Source organism: Styela clava, chromosome 7 (assembly GCF_964204865.1).
Source record: "Styela clava chromosome 7, kaStyClav1.hap1.2, whole genome shotgun sequence".
NCBI classification, from domain to species: Eukaryota; Metazoa; Chordata; class Ascidiacea; order Stolidobranchia; family Styelidae; genus Styela; species Styela clava.
In genome coordinates, this window is record NC_135256.1 from 6,086,945 (window position 1) to 6,108,455 (window position 21,511).

Sequence of the window (21,511 nt, forward strand, 5' to 3'; positions counted from 1 at the left end):
TGCAGCAAAACTCTTGAATTCAATAGCATCTATATTTTTAACCGGAAAAAATGTTTTGTTTCAGTGTATTTTCAATTAATATTAAAGAGAATCCGCAAATCAAGTGCAACAACTAATTTATCTCTCACTGGGAATTCTTGTTCGAAAAATTTCGATTTTCTTCAATTGTATATTCCTTTTATTTCAGGGTATCAATGGTTTACATGGAACTCGTGGCCCACCGGGTTTGCCAGGATGTAACGGAACTAAGGTAACGAGAAATTTATTTATGAGGAACAGAAAAAGTACTTGAAAAACATTTTGGATTTTGTTTAAACTTTTGTATCAAAGATTTATAGATATTAGCAAGAATGAGTAAATATGTATTTTGAAAATTTATGATTTCTGGTCTCACATTAGGATTTGAGCAAGTAGCCAGGTGATATTATGGAGAATTGTTACGGACTGGTTTGTTGGCTTAGTTATTTTTACTATCAAAACCTTTCCGATTCTAATTTTGGTTTAATTCTGTCTTTAAACGATGCAGAAGATGCTTTTATTTTGATTATGTCTGACTGAAATTCCTGTGATTTGTGAATTTCAAAACCCCGTTTTCCGATGAATAAGATTCGATTGTTGCCTTATTATTTCAGGGTGAAACTGGACCTCGTGGACCAAGTGGGTTGCCAGGTTTGAATGGAGAAGTTGGATTTTCAGGATCTAAGGGTGACAAGGTCAGTTATTCTATTATTTTTTTTTGGTATGCCTTTCCACGTTTTGTATAAAATGATTTTAAGGCACATTTGCGTTCGATTTTGGACGAAACGTAAGTAGAGTGGGACATGTCTGTGAGGGGCGTCCAAGGAATTTACTAATATTAGCACTAAGTGCACCACGCCAAGCCATATCACACTGAATTCAAATTGATCCAAACTGAATTAACCCTTTTCCTTCTCTGATCCGAGAACGGCAAAAGTGCCTTTTTATGTCGTTGGCAGAGTGCACGTATCTAACACATTGTAATTTTTTACTCCTGTTCAGGGTCAACCTGGTGAAGTTTTAAACCGAGTTCCCGGAAAGAAAGGTGAACCAGGAAGACCTGGGTTGGAAGGTCCTTCGGTAAGTATTTTTATCTATAGATACAAAGCATGATTTGAAAAATAAATACGATTTCAACTATGTAAATGATGAATTCAATTATAAGTAAATTTAAATCAGCACAAAGTCGATACATGGGTGATAAAAATTAATTTGCGAGATAAAAATAAACAACATAAACAGGAACTTCAACGCCGTGATCAAAATGTTGAATATTTTGCTTCTTTTGTCCCAAGTTTTAACATTTCCGCAACGTAATTTAGGTCGTAAAATATACAGAGTGTCCATAAATCCCCTTCACAATTTCAATTTTATTATGAAGTCAGTTCTCAATATTTCTTGAACAAATTTGTTGTTTTTTATTCAGTAATTGTTCATGTATTTTCACCTTATTTAGTACGTCTGTGAGGGCCAAAACAGTATATGGTATTGATAAATTCTCTTGGCAATTTCAAAAAATTTCAAGATTTTATGGACATTCTATAGTCCTATACAATTCACAAATATATAATTAGGAAGCTTACATCGATTGAAATACTCGCGTATGTCATCTTAATGTTAAATTAATGAACTAAATGTAATTTTATCTGGGATTAAAGACTCATTTTTGCGAATTACGACAATCAATAATTTTTTTATGATATTCAGGGTATTCCAGGAGAAACTGGACCAGTCGGACCAAGAGGTTTTATTGGGAATCCAGGCCCACCTGTAAGTATACACAACAATTTCAATACAATTTTTATCTCATTTTTCATAAAAAGTCCGTACTGCTTCATTGATTGCATTACTCAGAAGAAAATGAATCTGTTTATATCTATCTGTTCGCCAGCATCGAATAAATTAATGAAAATGCATTTTGACTACAATATCTAATTATGAATCACAGATATATATGTATAAAATAGGAGTCTATCTCTACTTGGACCATAGACATTTGTCTATAGAATAAACGAGATGAAATTTGGTGAAAAAAAAATAATTCCATGAAAAATATTTTAGAGTTTTAAAAACTATATTTATTGTTTGACGTTTTTATATGTTTTCTCTCCTGATAAGGCTCTGTTCAGGCAATCATTACTAAGTAAAACTCTATACAGAATCTTTTCAATCCGGAATTGTTTTTCCAATGTATTACAAACTGGATGAGATGATTACTGCGATGTGAATATAGCTAAGTGATTGATTTCACAAAGCGACAACGGCATATAATCTTACTTTAAAATTCTATTCGCCTATTTTACAAATCAGATGAATTCACGGTATAACTGACAATATTTTTTTGTTATCACAGGGCCCTCCTGGAAATGATGGACCCAGGGGAGACAAGGTAAGGGCTGTGTTACATTTATTTTTTTATTCATTCATCACTTTTGAATGATCAAAGTGCAATAGTTTCAAATAACGAATTCTCAGATTAATAGGTTTGTTTCTGATTAGTAAGCCAATTAAATCCTAGAGATATTTTTCTTCTTGTAGGTGTAGTGAAATTCCATTTTTTTCTGATTTGGCCGCATCAATGGATTATAATTTTAACATTTACGTTTTTGCTAGTAGAATATATGCTTATATAATGCTTATGCTGTGTTTTATTATATTATCCAGGGTCAGATGGGTCTTGGATTCCAAGGCACAAAAGGAGAAAAGGTAAGAGTCACCTTTTATACCATGTTATTTATGTATCTTTTGTTCTTAAATTTTTGTTTTCGAACAAAACTCTCGCGACCTAGTTACAAAATATAACAAATCATGTGTCATCATTTGGTAATTAAATGTTATATCGACAAAATATCACTGGAATTTTTATTTCTTGGTGTCTGAGACGAAATATTGAAAATGACATATGACCAGAATTTTGAATTCACTTCTTTTTGAAGATAAATCACATGTATTTGTGGTCAGGAAAGTTTTGTTCATTTCATTGTGTCTGTCAGTTTGTTTGTCTTTGTGTCTATTTCTAATTGTCTGTGTTTGTTTGTTCAGTTGTTTGTTGTTGTGTTTGTATTGTTTGTCTCATGTGTTGTCCTGTCTTCTTGAAGTTTAATCTCACACATAAGTCCAAATTAGCGAACAACATCTATTTATTCATGCATTTGAAACACAAAACACCCAAATTTGAGATTGTTGTATTGGAGGCACTTGGTTCAGTGGGAATTTCATAACACGGTGTTGAACTGACAATCGTTTTCATGCTCCAAACATTTTACATAATAAATTTGCTTCGTTACTGAAAAATTTCTCATTATTGCCAAATTGTCCTACTATGCTGCTTTGCAAGTAGATTAGAACAAGGTAGAAGATAGCTGCTTAATAATCATGGTGTAGCAATGGCTAACATAATTATTAATTTTCCTGCTTGCTGATTGTGATTTTTATTTCTTGAGTGTTAAAAGTTTAGTGTGATTGAAAATATTTCATTGGCTTTCCATCGCTGCTATTATAATTAGTTTGCTGCTGAATGATGCTACCATGTGTGTTTGGCCAACCAGGTTCGAATTAGGTATTTGGAGTTGATCAAAATTGATAATTTTGTTAGGCGCCCGAATTAGTGGCAACATTTAGTTCATCTAATCAATGACATGCAGTATCCACTGTTTACAAATGATTGAATTGCCTCCTTGCTCTGAGTAACACTATGAAAAGTAAAAAAAACGTGTGATATTGCATTAATACTTATTTAGTTAGTTTGAATATTAAAAGAGAAACTCGAGAGTGTTTGCAAAATTGGTTTGATTATTTTTAAATATTTATAAAATTTCTAGTTGCCGCAAAAAGAAAAAGGGATTTTGTGCAATCAAATAAATGCTTACTCAAATGTTATACTTATTCAATTTATTGGAATATTGTGCATTTTCGTACAAATAGAAACCTCATTTTGTGTGTGTATGAGTGTGTGCGAGATTGTTTTGTGGTTCTAAAGCAATGGTTCCCAACCTTGAAATAATTATATCAAGCAATGAAACTAGGAATTTTTTGTGAAGGAAAAAGTAAAATCTGTTTTGCACCTAGCATTGTGGCCCCACTTTAACTGCTCTGTAGCCCCCTTGGGGAGCTATGAGCTCTAGTTTGAGAACCATTGTTTTGAAGTGTGTGTTTGTTCACATTATATCATCGTAGCATTTAATTATGTAGTGAATATGCTATATATAATTCATGCTATTAATAATGTGCTTTTGATTTTTGCTTTTTCTTTTCCAAAACCGACCCTGAACCCTCCCAAACTGTTTTAATTTTGCTTTTATTAATTTGATTTGCATGTGCTTCAATGATTTACTAATTACTGATTTATGCAAAAATTTTGGAAACTTCAAATCATGCTTTTGCTTTAATTTATTGACGCTGCTTTAATGCAACTACTAACGATCATACAAACATAATGATTGGGATCAAATTTGGTTGTAAATATAATTTTGAAACAATATTTAAATTGTGGAATATATCATCATTTAAATATTTGTGTTTGGTTACTTTGTTTTCAATGAGAATTTAAAATAACATGATGAATAAATAAAATAAAAAACATTATTACTGCGTTAAAAACTGAAAAAATCGAATGAAAACCATTGACAAATAATTGAAATTAAATTAACCCGTTTCACCAAAATCCCCCAAATTGGCACCACGTTTCCACTCCAACCTTGACCCCTAACCCCACGAACAAATCATCAACACTAAAGGGCGATCGAGGTGACCAAGGCAAGAGCGGACAACCCATTGAAGTTCCCCATACAGGAGCAGCTACAGGGGACGAAACACCTATAGACGGTTTCCGCGTAAGAATCGAATGCAACAAACATTTTAAAAATATACCATAAAACAAGCCATTATTTTTATCTCATTCTGAAAGCAAAGGGGTTAGAGAATGAAACGCATTTACCAATACAACTTAGAAATCTGTATTTACCCACAATTCACCCACATGACATACCTCATGTGTTCTGGCCACCCTTGATGAGTTAAACCAACATCATACAGAATTTTGTAAGATAAACCACTTACGTGTTGTGTTTTCCGATAAATGTTGTCTCGGAATTTCTCCAGACGTCTGGTATTTGACAAATGATTAATTGAAATATCACTGCTAAGCTTTTTAGGTTTCTTTCCTTAATATCGGAAACAAAAATAACACTGTGTGTGGCCTCTCCTATTACTTTAAAAATATACGATAAATTTTAATTAGAGTATGCTAACTAGACTAAATTTCAAAAACAAAAATAATGATACAAATATCTAAAGTAACTGATTGGTCTAGAAATTGATTATGGGTAATCAAAAATGGATTTGTTCATTGCGCGAAGTCTCGCATCTTACGTGTATTTACTGCACCACCATTTAGTTATGTATGGTTTCAGTATTTTTTGACACTTCAGAGGTAGTTGATGACTTTGCTCAGAGGTGGGAAAATTCCCAATAATATTGCATTTAAAAGATTTTGACAAATGTTCAATAATTCGTCAGAAAAAGCAAAATTTTTGAAACCCAACCTCAATGCTTTCGGAATGAAATAAAAAGTAATGGTTTCATAAAACCAACACACATTGAATAAACCGCTGACTCATCATATATTTATGTGTTTTGTTTTGTCTGTCATGTTGTTGTTCATGTTCTTGAATATATGTTGTTGTACTGTTGCTGCTGAAAGTCAGAAATGTTAGTTTGGGCATATTGTTGATTTTCCTTGCATGAAATTATTCTGCACAAGCAAATGAAAGAGCATTTTAGCTATTTTTAAATGTGCAATTTCGTCATAAGGTGGAATTATCAAAATAACGAGATATTTCAAGACGCCAAAATATGTCCAGACTCTACATTTCTGACTACTTTTTGTTTTGTTATTTTATGCTACAAACGTATTCATAAATCTATGATTAGAAGAGGTAAGTATCGAAATGGGGGTCTTAGGATGGTGTTCATCCTATAATGGTAGATATCTAATGGTGGATCGTACATCATCCATGTATATAGTAAATTGTCCTTTATTGCATTATTTGAACAAGCAATGTGAATTTGGCGACCGGTATACATTCACATATTTGATGATACAATCACTTTCAAATTACCCCGACTATGTTGTACTCTAAAATTCAGATTTTCCAGTTTAAGGTCCTATCTCTCCCCCAATCCCGACAGTTTTCATTTAAGTTGAAGACTGTCAAATAATAGAAATAATGTATAGGCTACTAAGCAAGAAATATAATATTTGTAAAATTTAATCAGGGTGAATCAGGGTTGCCTGGTACACCTGGTAAGCCAGAGGAACCACAGATTGAACCGGGTTCACAGTTCACCGTGAGTATAAATTGCATGATAATATTTGTTGACGAAGAAATATGCAGAAATAATTTCTTTTTTGTTTTGTTAATTGGCTAAGAAATGGGGCGTTTGAAGAGTTTTCAAATCTTTATCGGTTTAGAGCATTCTACCAATGTTATGAATAAAAGAATGGATAAAATTGAATCCGTGAAAAGTATTGCAATTTTGCAGGCACTCGAAATGATGCTGGTCGTGGTGTAACACATTACTGCTTTTCAGTAATCTAATGAATTCACTAAACTATACTAGTGACAGTAAAATGGGTTCTAGACTCAGATGACAGAATATAAATGAAGTAATCATTTGATCTCGATAATAATAAATACAACATAAAGCAATATTCGAGATTTCAAATCAGTTTCAATTTGCCATGTGTTACAAAAATATTGGACTTTTGAGTTTTTGCACTCTGCAAATACCTGGTTTTTAATGATCTATTTGAAGTTTACATTTCTAATAAAGACTTCAAAGTTTATTAGTTGTTTAATGGATTATTGATTTTAGTTTATATTTATAATGCCTAATTATAAATTGCATTGAAGCTGTTTTTGTTATATTAAACTGGTAAGTATTGACATTGTTCTGATTTCAAAATGCATTTTACCTTTAAAAAATTATCAGCAGTTTTTCAATGTGTGTTGGTTTGTACTTTATTTTAATTTTACTCATTATTGAATAATTTGATTATATGGCATTTAATGGATACTTGAATACGAACTGTTTAGAAAGTTCATGCTAGGGAGAAAGTCAATCCTGTGTCGAAAGAACTCGTTAAAATCAAAATTTGAAAATAAATTTGTCTTTTGAATGATTTATATAATACATAATGATTTTGTTGCAAAATTTAAGATATCATGAACAGAATTTTTAAAATTTTATAATATTCAACTATTCTGTTATATGAAATCCCATATATGTACCCTTTATATATGGTTTCTACAATGCCATTGGATAGATTCCTTCACTCAAAATATGATATATTACATTGATAGTATGTGCGCCCTGAAAATTCAAGTAAACAAAACCTTAATTCTATAAGTTCGTTAAGTATTAGTTGAACTTACATTTGCTTATTAAACAGGGTGAACCAGGAGACCCAGGACCAAGGGTATGGTTTATTCTTTATTTTCCATGAATTACGATTTAGTTTATGAATTGTTTTTCTCCGATTTTTTTAAAAGTACCATTTGTGAATCGTGGTACATAATACTACCTTCTAGTTGATCTGCTCTAGATAAGTTTTTGTACAAGTTATTAGGAATTATGTTGACAACTAGATTAAATTAGTATTCCCGTCATAAATTTCAGAATTGTAAATTAGGTATTGTTCCTTTTTAAAAATGGTTTTACATGGCGTTTCTGAATGATAACTAATAGCGTACTAGTTGACTATTATTTATTCCATAGTGACTATTCTGTTTGTGGTATAATAATTATTAGTTCTTGTATCTGTCAGTATACTTTTAATTTTTGATAATTCAATGGAAAATATTGTTCATTCATTATTTTTATTTCAACTGATTTCAGGGACCAGCAGGTTCAAAGGGAATGCGTGGCGATACTGGACCATCTGGAGAACAGGTACTTCATATATTTTATTATTTTAGTCTCTATTTATATAGCAGTGCATTTCAACCTTTTTGGTGAATAGAAACCCCAATGTATCATTTCAGAGGAACCCCTGTGCAATAGTGCAATTGCAGGGGGTATATTCAATTGGCTAACACAGACAGTCCCCAAACTCGTAATATAACCAAAATAGGGATAATCTGAATAAAATTATGGCCTAACCTTAGCCTGGTACACATACTACGGGAGTATTGTATAAACTAATAAAAAATATGAAAACAAACCTAATACGGGCAAAACAAAATGATCTTTGAAGTGTAGCAAGTTTAATAACAATGGCAAACCTAATAGATATTTGATTATATTCAACAATATACATATATTAATATGGACTCTCGGAACTGGTTAAAAATCATTATTTATATGTTATTTATACATGCTCATTTAGTAAGAATTAAATTGTTTAAATTCTTTATTCTTTATTTCAGGGTTTGACAGGAATGAAAGGACCAAAAGGAGAAAAGGGCGAATACGGACCTCCAGGACCTCAGGTACGTTATGCCTTACAATAATGAATACAAAGATGGTGGACGTCGAGTTTTATCGTCTATTCTTTCTATTATATCGTAAAAGTACGATTACATGTGATGTTATCAATAGACAATTTTGGATTCGCTGGCACCAGTTAGCTGCATTGCATGGAGTGCCGTTTTGGGACAATTTCCAGATAATTTCAATATTAAATCGTATCGTTATTTTACAGAGTACGAAAATCGGAAAACCTGGAATTCCGGGAATAAACGGTTATGACGTAAGTTTATTTTTGATATTTGTTAATACCATTTTTTGGGGTGGAGGCTGGAGCAGGACTGGATTGACCATTAAGCAAAATAAGCACGTGCTTAGGGCAGCACGAGAAGGGGGCACCACAGAAATTTTCACAGGCGAAGTTAAAATAGTGCCGCGGTGTTGAATGAAATAATTCGAGTTTATCAGATGACACAAATCTTAATATTGTCCCGGTTAAATTTGTCGAGAATATCATTCCAAAATACTATAAATGTTTGTAGGTTAAAAAAACTATTTCGAAAAATAACGCCAGTTTCATTATTACTATTTTTTTTACATATATGGTACAAAGTCAGTGCTCAGGGCCTCTAAAATGTCGTTCATGGGTCGAGTTAAGTTGGATACTAGTCGACATTTATCAAATACTCGACCCGAGTGATCTGGAAATAAATGACTCAGTCTTGTAATTGCCTCGAGACTCGATTTCCTGTGACTTGATTTGACTTTTCCCGGGGTTTGGGAACTGGTTATTACTAGTTGTGTATCTTTAATTTTGTTGAGGGGGCATTCAATATCTACAAATTTATAACATTATAACATGACGTCATATTTACGTTTGCCTGAAATGCAAAATTATATTTATAGGTACCCCGGTATACGTACGCTCAACGCCTGAATATATTTGGTAAAAAGTTGAATTACCGGTACAAGGTTTGCTCTAATAAAATTTCACATAACCTGGACGCGTGACACCATATTACCCGTTTCCAATCACTATGAGGGTCGGGCGCTCGTGGTATTATCTGCATTAGTAAATATTTCATCATTTTAATAAAGACACACTAAATTATCTCATACATGTATGGTATTTCATTTTCAACAACGAAAAATGTGTCTTAATAGTTCACTATTTGTTCCACAGGGTGAATCCGGAGAACGTGGTACCCCTGGGCGTCCAGGCCGATCAGGACGTACAGGAGACAAAGGAGAGCCAGGTTCAGTTGGACCGCCAGGCCCACCTGGAACATCAGGACTTAACGGAATTGCAGGACCCCCAGGATCACCGGGAGTACCAGGTAACGTTGGCCCAAAAGGTTATCGGGGATTTGATGGAATAAACGGACAACCCGGAGCAAAAGGAGAAGCTGGATTTCCAGGAGATACTGGAGAAGAAGGACCTGTTGGATTGCCAGGTGTTGGGCTTCCTGGTAGACCAGGACAAGATGGGTTGCCTGGAAAACCTGGTGAGATATTTGTTTTTTGCATAGTCTGTTTTTATTTTCGGCACTCCAGTAGTGAGTGTACCAATATGGGGATAACTAATTTCTTTTGTCTATTTTTACATCAAGTTGTGTAAAGGGACTAAAACCTGTGGGCAGGAAGTATATTTATTTGGCTAACACTGACAGTCTCCGAATTCGTAATAGAACTAAAATGGGAAAGATCGGAATTTAATTTTGGCCTAACCCTAACCTGATACACAGACGACGGGACTACCCTATTTTCTCTGGTCCGGTCTTCATAACAAATATTGTCAGAAATGATCTGCCTGCACAAATATCGCAATGAAATGTGGAAATTTAAGCGCTGATTGCTTTTTTCCTGACATGTATTGTTTTGAGTTCCTATTAACCTTAAAAATGGACTTCGTCCATGTATAAACCTAACAATAGCCATACAGGGTGTCGATAAAGTCCCTTAACAATTTCAATTTTGTTATGAAGACAGTTCTTAATATAAATTAATCAGATTCGTTGTTTGTTGATCAGTAATTATTTAAATATTTTCACTTCATTTAATACATCTGTGAGGGCCAAAACAATATATGGTATCGATAAATTCCCTTTGCAATATTAAAAAATTCTAAGACCTCATGGACACCCTATATATCTTCCACTGAATATACAATTATAGTTGAACCAAATATAACTAATAACCAAACATAAAATTTGATATGCTTTGAACACTATTGAAATGAGATTTCATATCACAGTAGATCATTTTGCAACCCATTTTGCATCCCATATAAACCATGTATTATTATCACAGGTGCTGTTGGTAATTCTGGTACTCCTGGCAGACCCGGTGGAAAAGGAGACGTTGGATTGACAGGACTGACAGTTCGTGGACCTCCTGGTGATGATGGTCTTCCTGGACGCCCAGGAGTCACTGGCCCGCCAGGATCACCTGGCCCAGTCGGTACCCGTGGTAGAGATTATATCATTACTGAAGAGGACATGTCGAACATGGTCACTCCAGGGAAACCTGGTTTACCGGGACCTCCCGGACCCGCTGGAAGCCCTGGACAACCTGGGGCATCTGGTAAGTCTATTTGATTTTTAAAGACATACTTATATCAGTGATTTTCAACGAGGGTTACGCGGCAAACTATGGACAGTACAGTCCTCTTTTTTCGGACGTTTGAATTCACAACAGGAGTATGTATTAATATATGTACATTGTTTAAATATAATAATCAAATCCTTATTAAATTTGCTGCACTTCGAAGATCATTTTGTTTTGCTAGTATTGCTGTGATCTGACATGGGAAAACTAATGCCCGCAGACCAAATCCGGCCCGTTGAGTAATTCAATTTGGCCCACCTGATGCTGCCCACGACCAAACTAATACCAAATTTTTATGTTTCAGTGAAAAAATAGCTCAATAAATTTGTTGAGATTGCGATTAAATTTAGCACGAGGCTTATTGTTTTCTACTTTTGCTTTTGTAACAATGTAAATATTGTTCATAAAATGTAACTTTTTACGTTACACCTACATGGCCCGCCAGTCTAGGTGGGCAAAATTTTTGGCCCTTGGTCCAGAACCTTGCCCATCCCTGGCTGTGGTGGTGGTACACTGTCTAAAACAAGTACGGTTTTGGCGATTATCTCAATATTTCAAGCCTGAATCCACTCTATGTTTGGTTAAGTTTTTACATAGTGATTCATTCTAAATGCTAAAATTTTTCTTCCCATTTTAGGACGTACCGGACCGCATGGGCCAAAAGGAGAAGAATGTGGGCTCTGTCCTGTTGGTCCTAAAGGAGAACCTGGAATCTCAGGTCTATCGGGTCTCCCTGGTTCTGCGGGGATTGACGGAACCGTAGGAAAGCCTGGAACTCCTGGAGAAAAGGGATTGGGTGGAATTTCTGGATTGCCTGGAAGACAGGTACATTTGTTTATGTTTTTTAACATGTTTTGCATTTTTGTTTTAAAAAACACTTTTATATTGAAAAGAGGGTACTACAGAAGTATGTGCACCAAGATGGCGGACACCGGAATGTTGTATGTGTACCACTTTATGGTTAGGCCATAATTTTAGGTACAAATACTGCGAGAGTCACTTGGCTGGTCACCGAACTCGTAATAAAACTAAAATAAGAAAAATTTAAATAAAATTATGGCCTATTCCTAACCTGGTGCACACACGACGTTCAGGTGTCTGCCATCTTGATGCACATACTTCTGGAGCGCCGAAAAGAGATTAAAAAAAAAATTTAAAGTACCTTGAGAGTTAGCAATATAGTAGGTGTCATGATCTAGTTGGCAGAATGTTGGGTTTCAGCTGATTTGAGCGACGCAGATTATAAAGGCTGATTTTGGGCCCCCATTCCCCCTTTTCACCGATTGAAAAATTTGTTTTCAAACTCCCATGCCCCATGCATATTGCCTAATCAAGAATATATCACTTGAGGGATTCAAAACTTTTAAGAACACGTGGACCCTCCCTATTTCTAATTCCTAAATTGAAGGCTTGCTTAGTGCTCTTTTAGGGGCGCTCCAGAAGTGTGTGTACCAATATGGGGTTAACTAATTTTGTTCGCATACTTTACATCAAGTTGTGTAAAGGGACGGAAGCATATGGGCGGAGGTATATTTACTTGGCTAACACAGACAGTCCCTGAACTCATGATAGAACTAAAATAAGGAAAATCGGCCTAACCCTAACCTGGTACACAAACTACGGGAGTACCCTTTTAGGAGTGAAAGTCTAAACCATTTTATTGTAGCCCCAAGCAAACATTTTGCAAATGTAGATAGATATACTTTGATTGACTCTCACAAACGACTTTTTTATTCAAGGGATCCCGAGGACCTGAAGGATTTCCTGGAGTTGAAGGATCAAAAGGAGAGCCTGGAGAAAGCACTATAATTGAAATAAAAGGAGAAAAGGGTTTGTACTTATTTCTCTTTAGTTTGTTTACTTAGACTGCGAAATTTTATTCTCCGTATAAGTCGTTGTGCTTTTTATTAAAACACTATTTTATTCATCCAATATTGAGGTAACTAATTTTGTTTGCCTACTCTACATCAAGTTGTGTAAAGGAACTGAAATCTATGAGCAGGGGGTATATTCACTTGACTAACATAGACAATCCCAGAACTTGTAATAGAACTAAAATAAGGAAAATCAGAATAAAAACATGGCCTAACCCTAACCTGGAACACATACTACGGATGTACCGGAATATTTATGTAACATAATTTTATCTCTATTCTTTTGGCCCGTCACATCATGTTAAAAATATTCATAAATTTTGTTATTTTTTTGTTGTATAGGAAAGAAATTGCTAATAGTACAATTTTTCTTCCAGGAAGTCCAGGTCCCAGTGGAATCGCCGGTGAACCAGGAAGGAATGGTCTTCCAGGAAGGTAAGAACCGTTTTATGTTATTCATCTTTCTAAGTGAACAAGAATTTCAAAATTCCTAGGTTGAGGTTTCGAGAAGATTTAAATCTATCTAATTAGGGATAAATCACTCAAGTTTTAAACAAAACTGTTTCTCATTGGATAATTATCCGGGTTTATCACAATTGCTTGGATATGAAATAAATAACATTCAGCACTTATGAAGAGCTGGTCTTAATACAATTGTTTCGATGTGAAATAAATAACTTTCAGCACTTATGAAGTTATTTTTCCATAAAACAGGGACGGTTTTGATGGACCAATGGGCGAAAAAGGAATTCGCGGAGAGGTTGGGCCACCCGGTAGTATGGGGTACATGGGAGAACAAGGCGGCAGAGGGTTGCCTGGTTTACCTGGACGAGATGGACAAAGTTTGCCTGGAGAAACTGGATCTAAAGGAGCAAAGGGAGAGGAAGGAATGAATGGACTACCAGGATTGCCTGGTCAATTAGGTAAGGGATATTGCTATTTTTACTCTAAATTCAGCCCTTCTAGGGGGCTATGTTTCCAATATATTTTTAGGGAATTATTTCCAATATGTTTTGGGGGGTATATTTCCAATATAATTTTGGGAGGTATAATTCCAATATAATTTTAAGGGGTATATTTCCAATATAATTTTGGGGGATTTATTTTCAATAATTTTTGGGGGGTATATTTCCGATATAATTTTTGGGGGTATATTTCCAATATAATTTTAGGGGATTTCTTTCCGATATATTTTTGGAGGGTATATTTCCAATATAAATTTAGGGGATTTATTTCCAATATTTTTTGGGGGGTATATTTCCAATATATTTTTGGGGGATTTATTTCCGATATATTTTTGGGGAGTATATTTCCAATATAAATCTGAGGGGTATATTTCCAATTCATTTTTGGGGAGTAATTTTCCAATATATTTTTAGGTTGCAATATTTCCAATATATTTTTGTTTTTAGAGGTATGATTCTTTACCCACTGTTATTTATAAGGCTTTCTAGGAGGAATATTTCTGTTTTCAGGGGTATTGCTCTGTTATCCACTTCGATTTCTAAGGCTTTCTTTCCATGGTGCAATAATTCCCATTTATATATTACTGTTTTAAGGGGTATTTCCCCCACTTCAATTTTGAGACCTTTCTAGGTTCAATGTTTTTTATATATTTCCGTTTTCACAGTTTTATTGACTGTTTATTTGTTAAAACCGCGCTGACGAGATATTAGATAGTCTGTATTATTCTCACTGTTTACCACATCGTACATTGTATGAGACTGTGAATTAAATCGTCGATCTCGTTACCCATAATGTGTACAGGTCCCCTTCTCGCCGCCGTATTGTCGGTTACGGCTTCCTTCACCATCAAGTCATGCATTTGAAACAAAAAACTGGCTAACTAATCCAAAACTCGACAGACTGGTAACCGGACGAGAGGCCATGGTACACCTTATGAAAAAGCCATTTTATGGACATTCCTCTTCCCCGGGATAAATATGAAGATCCTATTCTATCTCAAATCACTGCAAAGATTCGCTGTGTCTAAATTTGTAAAGGGTGGGGTGATTCAGGAACCCTTTTTTCATTGCAAACACATTCACTTTCAGGACCAAAAGGAGAGCCTGCTGCATCACGCATAATCACTGGTGAACAAGGAGAACCAGGAGATTCCGGACGACCAGGATTACCAGGACGAGTTGGTGCTACCGGAGAAAGAGGTAAACAAAGAAAATATTTTGATACTGAACTTTTGATACAAAATTGTATTATAGAGTTAGGATGTTCATAAAGTTCCTTTATAATATCAATTTTGTTATGAAGTCAGTTCCCAATATATATTATCCAAGTTTGTTGTTTTTAATCAGCTATTGTTCAAGTATTTATACTTTATGTAAAACATCTGTGAGGGCCAAAACAATATATGGTATCGATAAATTCCCTTTGCAAGTTTAAAAATATTTAAAACTTTATGGACACCCTATATAACCAGCTTCTATAATTCGGTTAATTGTATCATACTGCATAATCTACGGCAGAAAATAGAGGATAATATAAAGTGTTCTGCTTGTTTAGACTTTGGCTCGTAGCGGGAGACCAAAACGAATTACATATGGTATTGAATTATTCAAATACTTTGTCCATAATAGAGACAGACCAATGCAACTACATTGCTGTTATAAAATGTCGTATTTATTGTGTCAACAATTGTCTTCACTGAGTTAATTCACTTAAGGAATAATGTATTTTGGCCGTTCGTGCATCATGAAACATTATGAAAATCACTAGCAACTCAATCTTCATACATTAATTCTAATCTCGTGGAGAGATGAATGCCAAACTTGTCACATTCTTAAGGTGGCTCACAGAACTGCTGGATGATAACGGCTTTCTTTACCATGCAGTCAACGCATCTATGAAGAATGACTGATTAACTATTTCCAACTATTTTGTGAACCCTCCTTACAGTGATTACCCTACACCACCCTGTGAACACCCGCCTAAAATTTCTTAACCCCCCCCCCCCTACTTTTCAGGTGTGACACCATACCTTAATTCTTAACGTAAATAAAAATGTATTTAAATATTCAGAATGTAGCTCATATGTCGATGAAGATGATCAGTCAATACATAAAAGATATTTATCATAAGTTACAATAACAAGATATAAATCCTTGGGGAACACGCTGCTTCCTCACCACCGTGATAAATGGGAATAACAATTTTTATTTCAATTTAATTTAAATTTTCTAGGTCCACCAGGTTTAGAAGGACGAGCAGGATTACCAGGCGAGAAAGGTCAGAGTGGCCCACCTGGATTACCCGGTCTTAATACCAGAGGACTACCAGGTGAAAAGGGTTACAGTGGAATGTCCGGTCTTCCTGGCAGATCTGGGTACAATGGAACAAGAGGTTTGCCAGGTCAACGAGGGTCGATAGGCATGAAAGGCTCTCAGGTAAGAAAAAGTCTGCTATTTTAATGGCTATTAGGACGTAGATAGATACTCCTTTAAGATAGTAGAAATTATAAAAAGTTCAAGAAGAATCAATCATTTAAGGATATGATTGAAAAATGCATTTATGAATAATTTTTTTTTTAGGTTTTGGGTTGTTGATGGGCGCCAGATGCTTCCAGTCACTTCTTTTCTCCTGTTTTTTTTATTGGCCTTAGCTGCTGCCTTGGTTTCTTTCACATTCCCGGCCTTGATGTAATGACATTTTTATCTCCCTTTGCAGTATGGAGATCAATTACCCAAAATACCATTCTCACCGCTCACCCATTGTGTAACAAATTGAGTAGGCAATTCCTTGATAAGTTCCAGTCTTCCCAAATAAGCTAACATAGTATACATAGAGCCAATCCATGATTCCAATTACTTTTTCACATATAATTTTGAAAACGGTATCCAACTTTGATGACGTCATGTTTGATGACGTCATACTTGATGACGTCATTACGACCACAATTGTTCTTGTTATTTTTTCTAGTAGACCTATATGTTAATAATTAGAATGATTTTTTCAGGGTGAACCAGGAATTGGACTTCCAGGTTTAACTGGATATCCAGGAGAAGATGGCGAACCAGGTTTACCAGGAATGCAAGGAGAACAAGGGTTGCCAGGTTTGAGCGGAATAAATGGCCTTCCAGGACGCGATGGATCTCCCGGCAGACAAGGTACTTTAATTTGAGAGAACTTTTCCATAAATTTCTATTGAAGGAAAATTCACTACCCGTGTTGTATTTCTGTACCAGGAATGCATGTTTCTCTGTGATTACCACAGAATCTTGAAGTTCGAAAAACATGGTATTGTGTGCAATTATTTTTTAGTTGTATTGTTGACTGCATATAATCTGGTGAAAATATCATTTTGCACTCTACGCTTACGGTAAATAAACAGAATGGAAATAAATATCAAAAACAAGTTTTTAGTATATTTTTCTCCGGAAAAACTGTTCTTATTTGGTGTAGCTGTACCTAAATCTAACCACCTTGGCCTAGTAGCTAAAACGTGAGACTTAAGTATGTTGGAATCAGGGTCGGGTCAAATCCATGCCCACCAACCCACCCAGGGTCTCATAAATTGGGTAAGCAATATATTGATTGTTACGTACAGCGCCTAGTTTAAAACGAAGCACCGTATAAACAAAACAGTAGACTGATATCCTTTTCCCCTTTTTCCAAGCAAAGTAACTGAAGAACTTTACTGGATTTTCATTTACAACTTGTTTAAAATTTAGGTGTCAGAGGAAATATTGGACCTCCAGGACCGGCTGGTGCTAAAGGAGAAATCGGTGAAGGAAGACCAGGGCCAGCCGGACCTGAAGGACAAAGAGGATTGCCAGGTCTTACTGGTGGGTATCATATGAATTTGATCATTTGAATGTGATATAAGTAATGAGATCTAAGAAGCAGGTGCACTAAAAAGCACGGAAATATATTTTCCCCTCTTGCCCGCACTTTTTTCAAACTTGCCTTATTTTTTGAAAATTTCCTGAACTTGTACCAAGTTAGTGACCCTTGCCACACATGTTCTACAATGGTCCTAAAATGAAAGGCCGCAAAACATCATAATATGCAAATTCCCGTTAGTTTGTACTAGTATCACATAACAGCAAGAACACTCCCACTAACTGATTGCTATTGATGCAGGTGCAACTGGGCTTCAGGGACCACGTGGAGACCCCGGACCTCCAGGTCGAGATATGGTAGGACAGAGAGGTGACGATGGGGACGAAGGCTTACCAGGGGTCAGAGGTGAATCTGGTGATCAAGGAGAACCGGGAATACCAGGACTTGGAGGATTACCAGGTGGTAGAGGCGAGAAAGGAAACACTGGACCACCAGGACGACCTGGACCTTTAGGATTGCCAGGCACTGAAGGTATAGAAAGGAGTAGATCTTTTACCTGAAATTCTACCTTCTCAATGCTTTGTAGGGTACAACTCACATCGCACAGCACAATTCAATATTGGTATTATGACTGAGTTGGTTATAAGGGGAATGTATATAAAGTTATATAAACGTCGGTTATGCCCTCCCTCATCATGGACTTGAACTCTTATTTGCTATTCTTCCAACAGTTGGAATACATGGTTAGGAGTTCCATTTAAGTTTTACCCACACAAAAAATGCTACGATTTTCGGTGCCGGTTTAGAATCTACAGATCTACTGTTGTGATTACTGTAATGTCCATGAAATATTGCTATATTCTATGCCTTAAATTTGGTCTATGATGTAACAATATCAGGTCATCTAGTGATCAAGTCTAGGCCATGTCATGGGACATTCTAGAACTGGTCCACTTGGCAGACATGTGTTGTAGTTGTATTTACTTTCACTTAAACCTGTGTTACTTGGATTCAAGCCCTTGAATATTTTACTTACCAGATTAAAGTATCAGCATAACATGCAATAAAATGGTTGGTAAAAATTGAATTTGAAATCAGGAGAGCAAACAAAACTTCTGATAAGGTTTAAAACGTACAGAATATAATAATGGAAGGTTTGGCCAAGCAGAAGTGGTACGTGTTCACTCACCTAAAATAATTGCACCCACACACACACACACACAACCACAGAGAAGTTATAAAGCAAGAAGATTGCGATAAATTACATACTGGTAGTAAACAAAAATGAATAAATACAAATTACTTGCCATATCATATTTATAATTTTATAATAGTTGACACTGCCGAATTGATCGATTTTTTTAAAAAATTTTTATCATTCTATCAATAATTTCAAACCCAAACCAAAAAACCAGAATGACTTGATATCCAAAGTGAAATGTAATCATGCTCTTTATTGTTCTTGCTACTAAAATATAAATACAACCCTCTGTACCTTAGGACCTGTTGGACCACCTGGCGATCCAGGACTTCAAGGAGAAATTGGTGCTGATGGAATTCCTGGTCTTCCAGGCTTACAGGTATGCTGCTAGATATTCTAATTTTTGATGCAGGACTTTATATCTTTTTTGATCTCTAGAGTCTCTAGAAACATAACTGAAACAACTATCAGTACAGTAGAGGTTGCGCGAGACTAACTCCCAGTCCTTATTCAATGCCTTGGCGCTAGTGGATCCGTATGCATATAATGCAAGGATGCTGTAGCAGGAATAAAAAGACCATACTATGCAATTCAAGAGTCCTGCTGCACACTAACACATTTGTATTTCTGTAACGTTTCGTCTGACCAAGATCAGACTTCCTCAGAGCAGTTTACAACAATTGTTGACCAATGGATTGCATATTTGAAACATATGTGTTATTGTGGATGAAAGTTATTTCAAATAATGACCACATGTACTCATTAAAACGTCATTAAACAATGACCCAAAGTTTCTTCGGTGTTGGGAGTTATCTATATTACAAAACAAAAGGAAACACCACACTAAAATATTTGATTGAGCTATTTTTACTTATTCCGGGTTCAAGATCAATAAATATTTATTGATTTAGATTGGTTTCAGGGGATTCTGACTTCGAGATAATTTATTCTAATTCCAGGGTGAAGTTGGCCCCACGGGTCCAAAAGGAGACATGGGGACAAAAGGAGAGCCCGCTACATTGGATGATAATTCTAGCTTGACTGCTAAAGGAACGAAAGGAACCAAAGGTGAGATAACTTGTCATAATATAATTAGGAAACTTAAAACGAAAAATGAACTACCTCAAAAGTTTATGAGTGGCCACCATTATATGTTGTATCCCAAGTGATTGACATTTGTTAAAGTGTCGATTCCTTGTTTATCTTCTTAACAACTATTGTATATTTAATCAGGGGGTTGTTTTGAGAGGCGAAACCCCCCCCTTTTGAAATGTGAAAAAAAATAAAAGCATCTTTTTCTATCATACATAGCACTATTTTTCTAGCTTTAACCATACTAATTCAACCATATTAATAATGGTGCGTTCTAGGCATGTCCAAATACAACATTCTGGACCGCAGTTCCCAACCTTTCCAGCGCTATATGAACCCGTTTGTGATGGCTGAAGGCTCTGTACCCTTTAAAACATGTCCATCAGTTTTTTCACGCTGAATTATCAAAATTTATCATAACCAGATATAAAATCTTTTGATGGTTAAGTATACGGAGTCGCGGGAGTGGACGCATTTGTGTTCATGGAAGGGTTATGGGGTTATATATTTATTCGATTGTATTTGGACTTTCTCGTTGTTACACTTTTTAACCTAAAGCCTGAATCATTATATTTAATTGTTCAAAAGTCATCAAATGCTCATATTTTTGTCAGGTGAACCGGGACTTTGGGGATTATCTGGTCCTCCTGGACAAGATGGCCCAGAAGGACAAAAAGGACGTGCTGGCCCCCCTGGTGCCAAAGGCATGACTGGTCTTGCTGGAATCGGAATTCCTGGACGACCAGGACGTGATGGCAGACACGGTAAGTCTATCACATTACAAATTTGCTAAAATAATGGTCGCTTCATAAAAATTTCGACATCGAAACACGACTTTGTAAGACGTCAATAATTATATAAAATTTTTTTTTTAACGCTTTGGGCAATCTCGTGTCAATTTTATGCATATATTTCGAAGAAAAGCCTTGAGCCACAACTGAAATGAATATACCAGGTTGGGGTTACGCCATTATTTTATTCCGATTTTCCTTATTTTAGTTCTATTACAGGGACTGTCTGTGTTAGCCAAGTGAATATACCGCCTGCCCATAGGTTTTAGTTCATTCACACAATTTGATGTAAAATAGGCGAACAAAATTAGTTATCTCAATATTGGTACACATACTTCTGGAGCGCCTTATAGGCAACATTTCTCGGCATAGCAAAATACTTTGTATATTCCTATAGGAACCCCTGGACAGAAAGGAGATACTGGACCAGCTGGATTTATTGGTGGACGTGGTCCTAAAGGTATGCAAGGTTTACCAGGCATCAATGGACGACAGGGACCACCTGGACCAGTTGGAAGACCAGGAGAAGATAGCATTGTTGCTGGAGAACCAGGGAAATCAGGATTACCAGTAAGTGACCATAGGGGGCTGCAAAGTATGATGGGAAATTTACAAATGATTCTTAACTTTGTCTTAAAAAAGCCCACTTAAATTCGACCAGG

The 21,511-nt window shown here is 35.6% G+C and overlaps 1 protein-coding gene across 2 annotated transcripts in view; it reads left to right on the forward strand.

Annotated features, from left to right (window-relative positions):
* The window catches only part of LOC120328994 (uncharacterized), a 47,891-nt gene that overhangs the window by 15,638 nt on the left and 10,742 nt on the right, over positions 1 to 21,511 (forward strand). Inside the window, exons 6-31 of one of the 2 annotated variants that reach the window (XM_039395593.2) lie at positions 188 to 250; positions 633 to 713; positions 1,021 to 1,098; positions 1,726 to 1,788; positions 2,372 to 2,407; positions 2,683 to 2,724; positions 4,755 to 4,850; positions 7,472 to 7,498; positions 7,918 to 7,971; positions 8,448 to 8,510; positions 8,723 to 8,770; positions 9,671 to 9,992; positions 10,798 to 11,070; positions 11,732 to 11,919; positions 12,834 to 12,924; positions 13,346 to 13,403; positions 13,683 to 13,891; positions 15,023 to 15,133; positions 16,167 to 16,369; positions 16,939 to 17,089; positions 17,654 to 17,767; positions 18,066 to 18,296; positions 19,266 to 19,345; positions 19,926 to 20,034; positions 20,673 to 20,822; positions 21,247 to 21,419. In XM_039395593.2, the coding sequence (XP_039251527.2) occupies positions 188 to 250; positions 633 to 713; positions 1,021 to 1,098; positions 1,726 to 1,788; positions 2,372 to 2,407; positions 2,683 to 2,724; positions 4,755 to 4,850; positions 7,472 to 7,498; positions 7,918 to 7,971; positions 8,448 to 8,510; positions 8,723 to 8,770; positions 9,671 to 9,992; positions 10,798 to 11,070; positions 11,732 to 11,919; positions 12,834 to 12,924; positions 13,346 to 13,403; positions 13,683 to 13,891; positions 15,023 to 15,133; positions 16,167 to 16,369; positions 16,939 to 17,089; positions 17,654 to 17,767; positions 18,066 to 18,296; positions 19,266 to 19,345; positions 19,926 to 20,034; positions 20,673 to 20,822; positions 21,247 to 21,419 (3,114 nt within the window). Of the gene's footprint in view, positions 1 to 187; positions 251 to 632; positions 714 to 1,020; positions 1,099 to 1,725; positions 1,789 to 2,371; positions 2,408 to 2,682; positions 2,725 to 4,754; positions 4,851 to 6,294; positions 6,367 to 7,471; positions 7,499 to 7,917; positions 7,972 to 8,447; positions 8,511 to 8,722; positions 8,771 to 9,670; positions 9,993 to 10,797; positions 11,071 to 11,731; positions 11,920 to 12,833; positions 12,925 to 13,345; positions 13,404 to 13,682; positions 13,892 to 15,022; positions 15,134 to 16,166; positions 16,370 to 16,938; positions 17,090 to 17,653; positions 17,768 to 18,065; positions 18,297 to 19,265; positions 19,346 to 19,925; positions 20,035 to 20,672; positions 20,823 to 21,246; positions 21,420 to 21,511 lie in introns of both variants that reach the window. The other variant, XM_039395594.2, reaches the window with a different exon arrangement.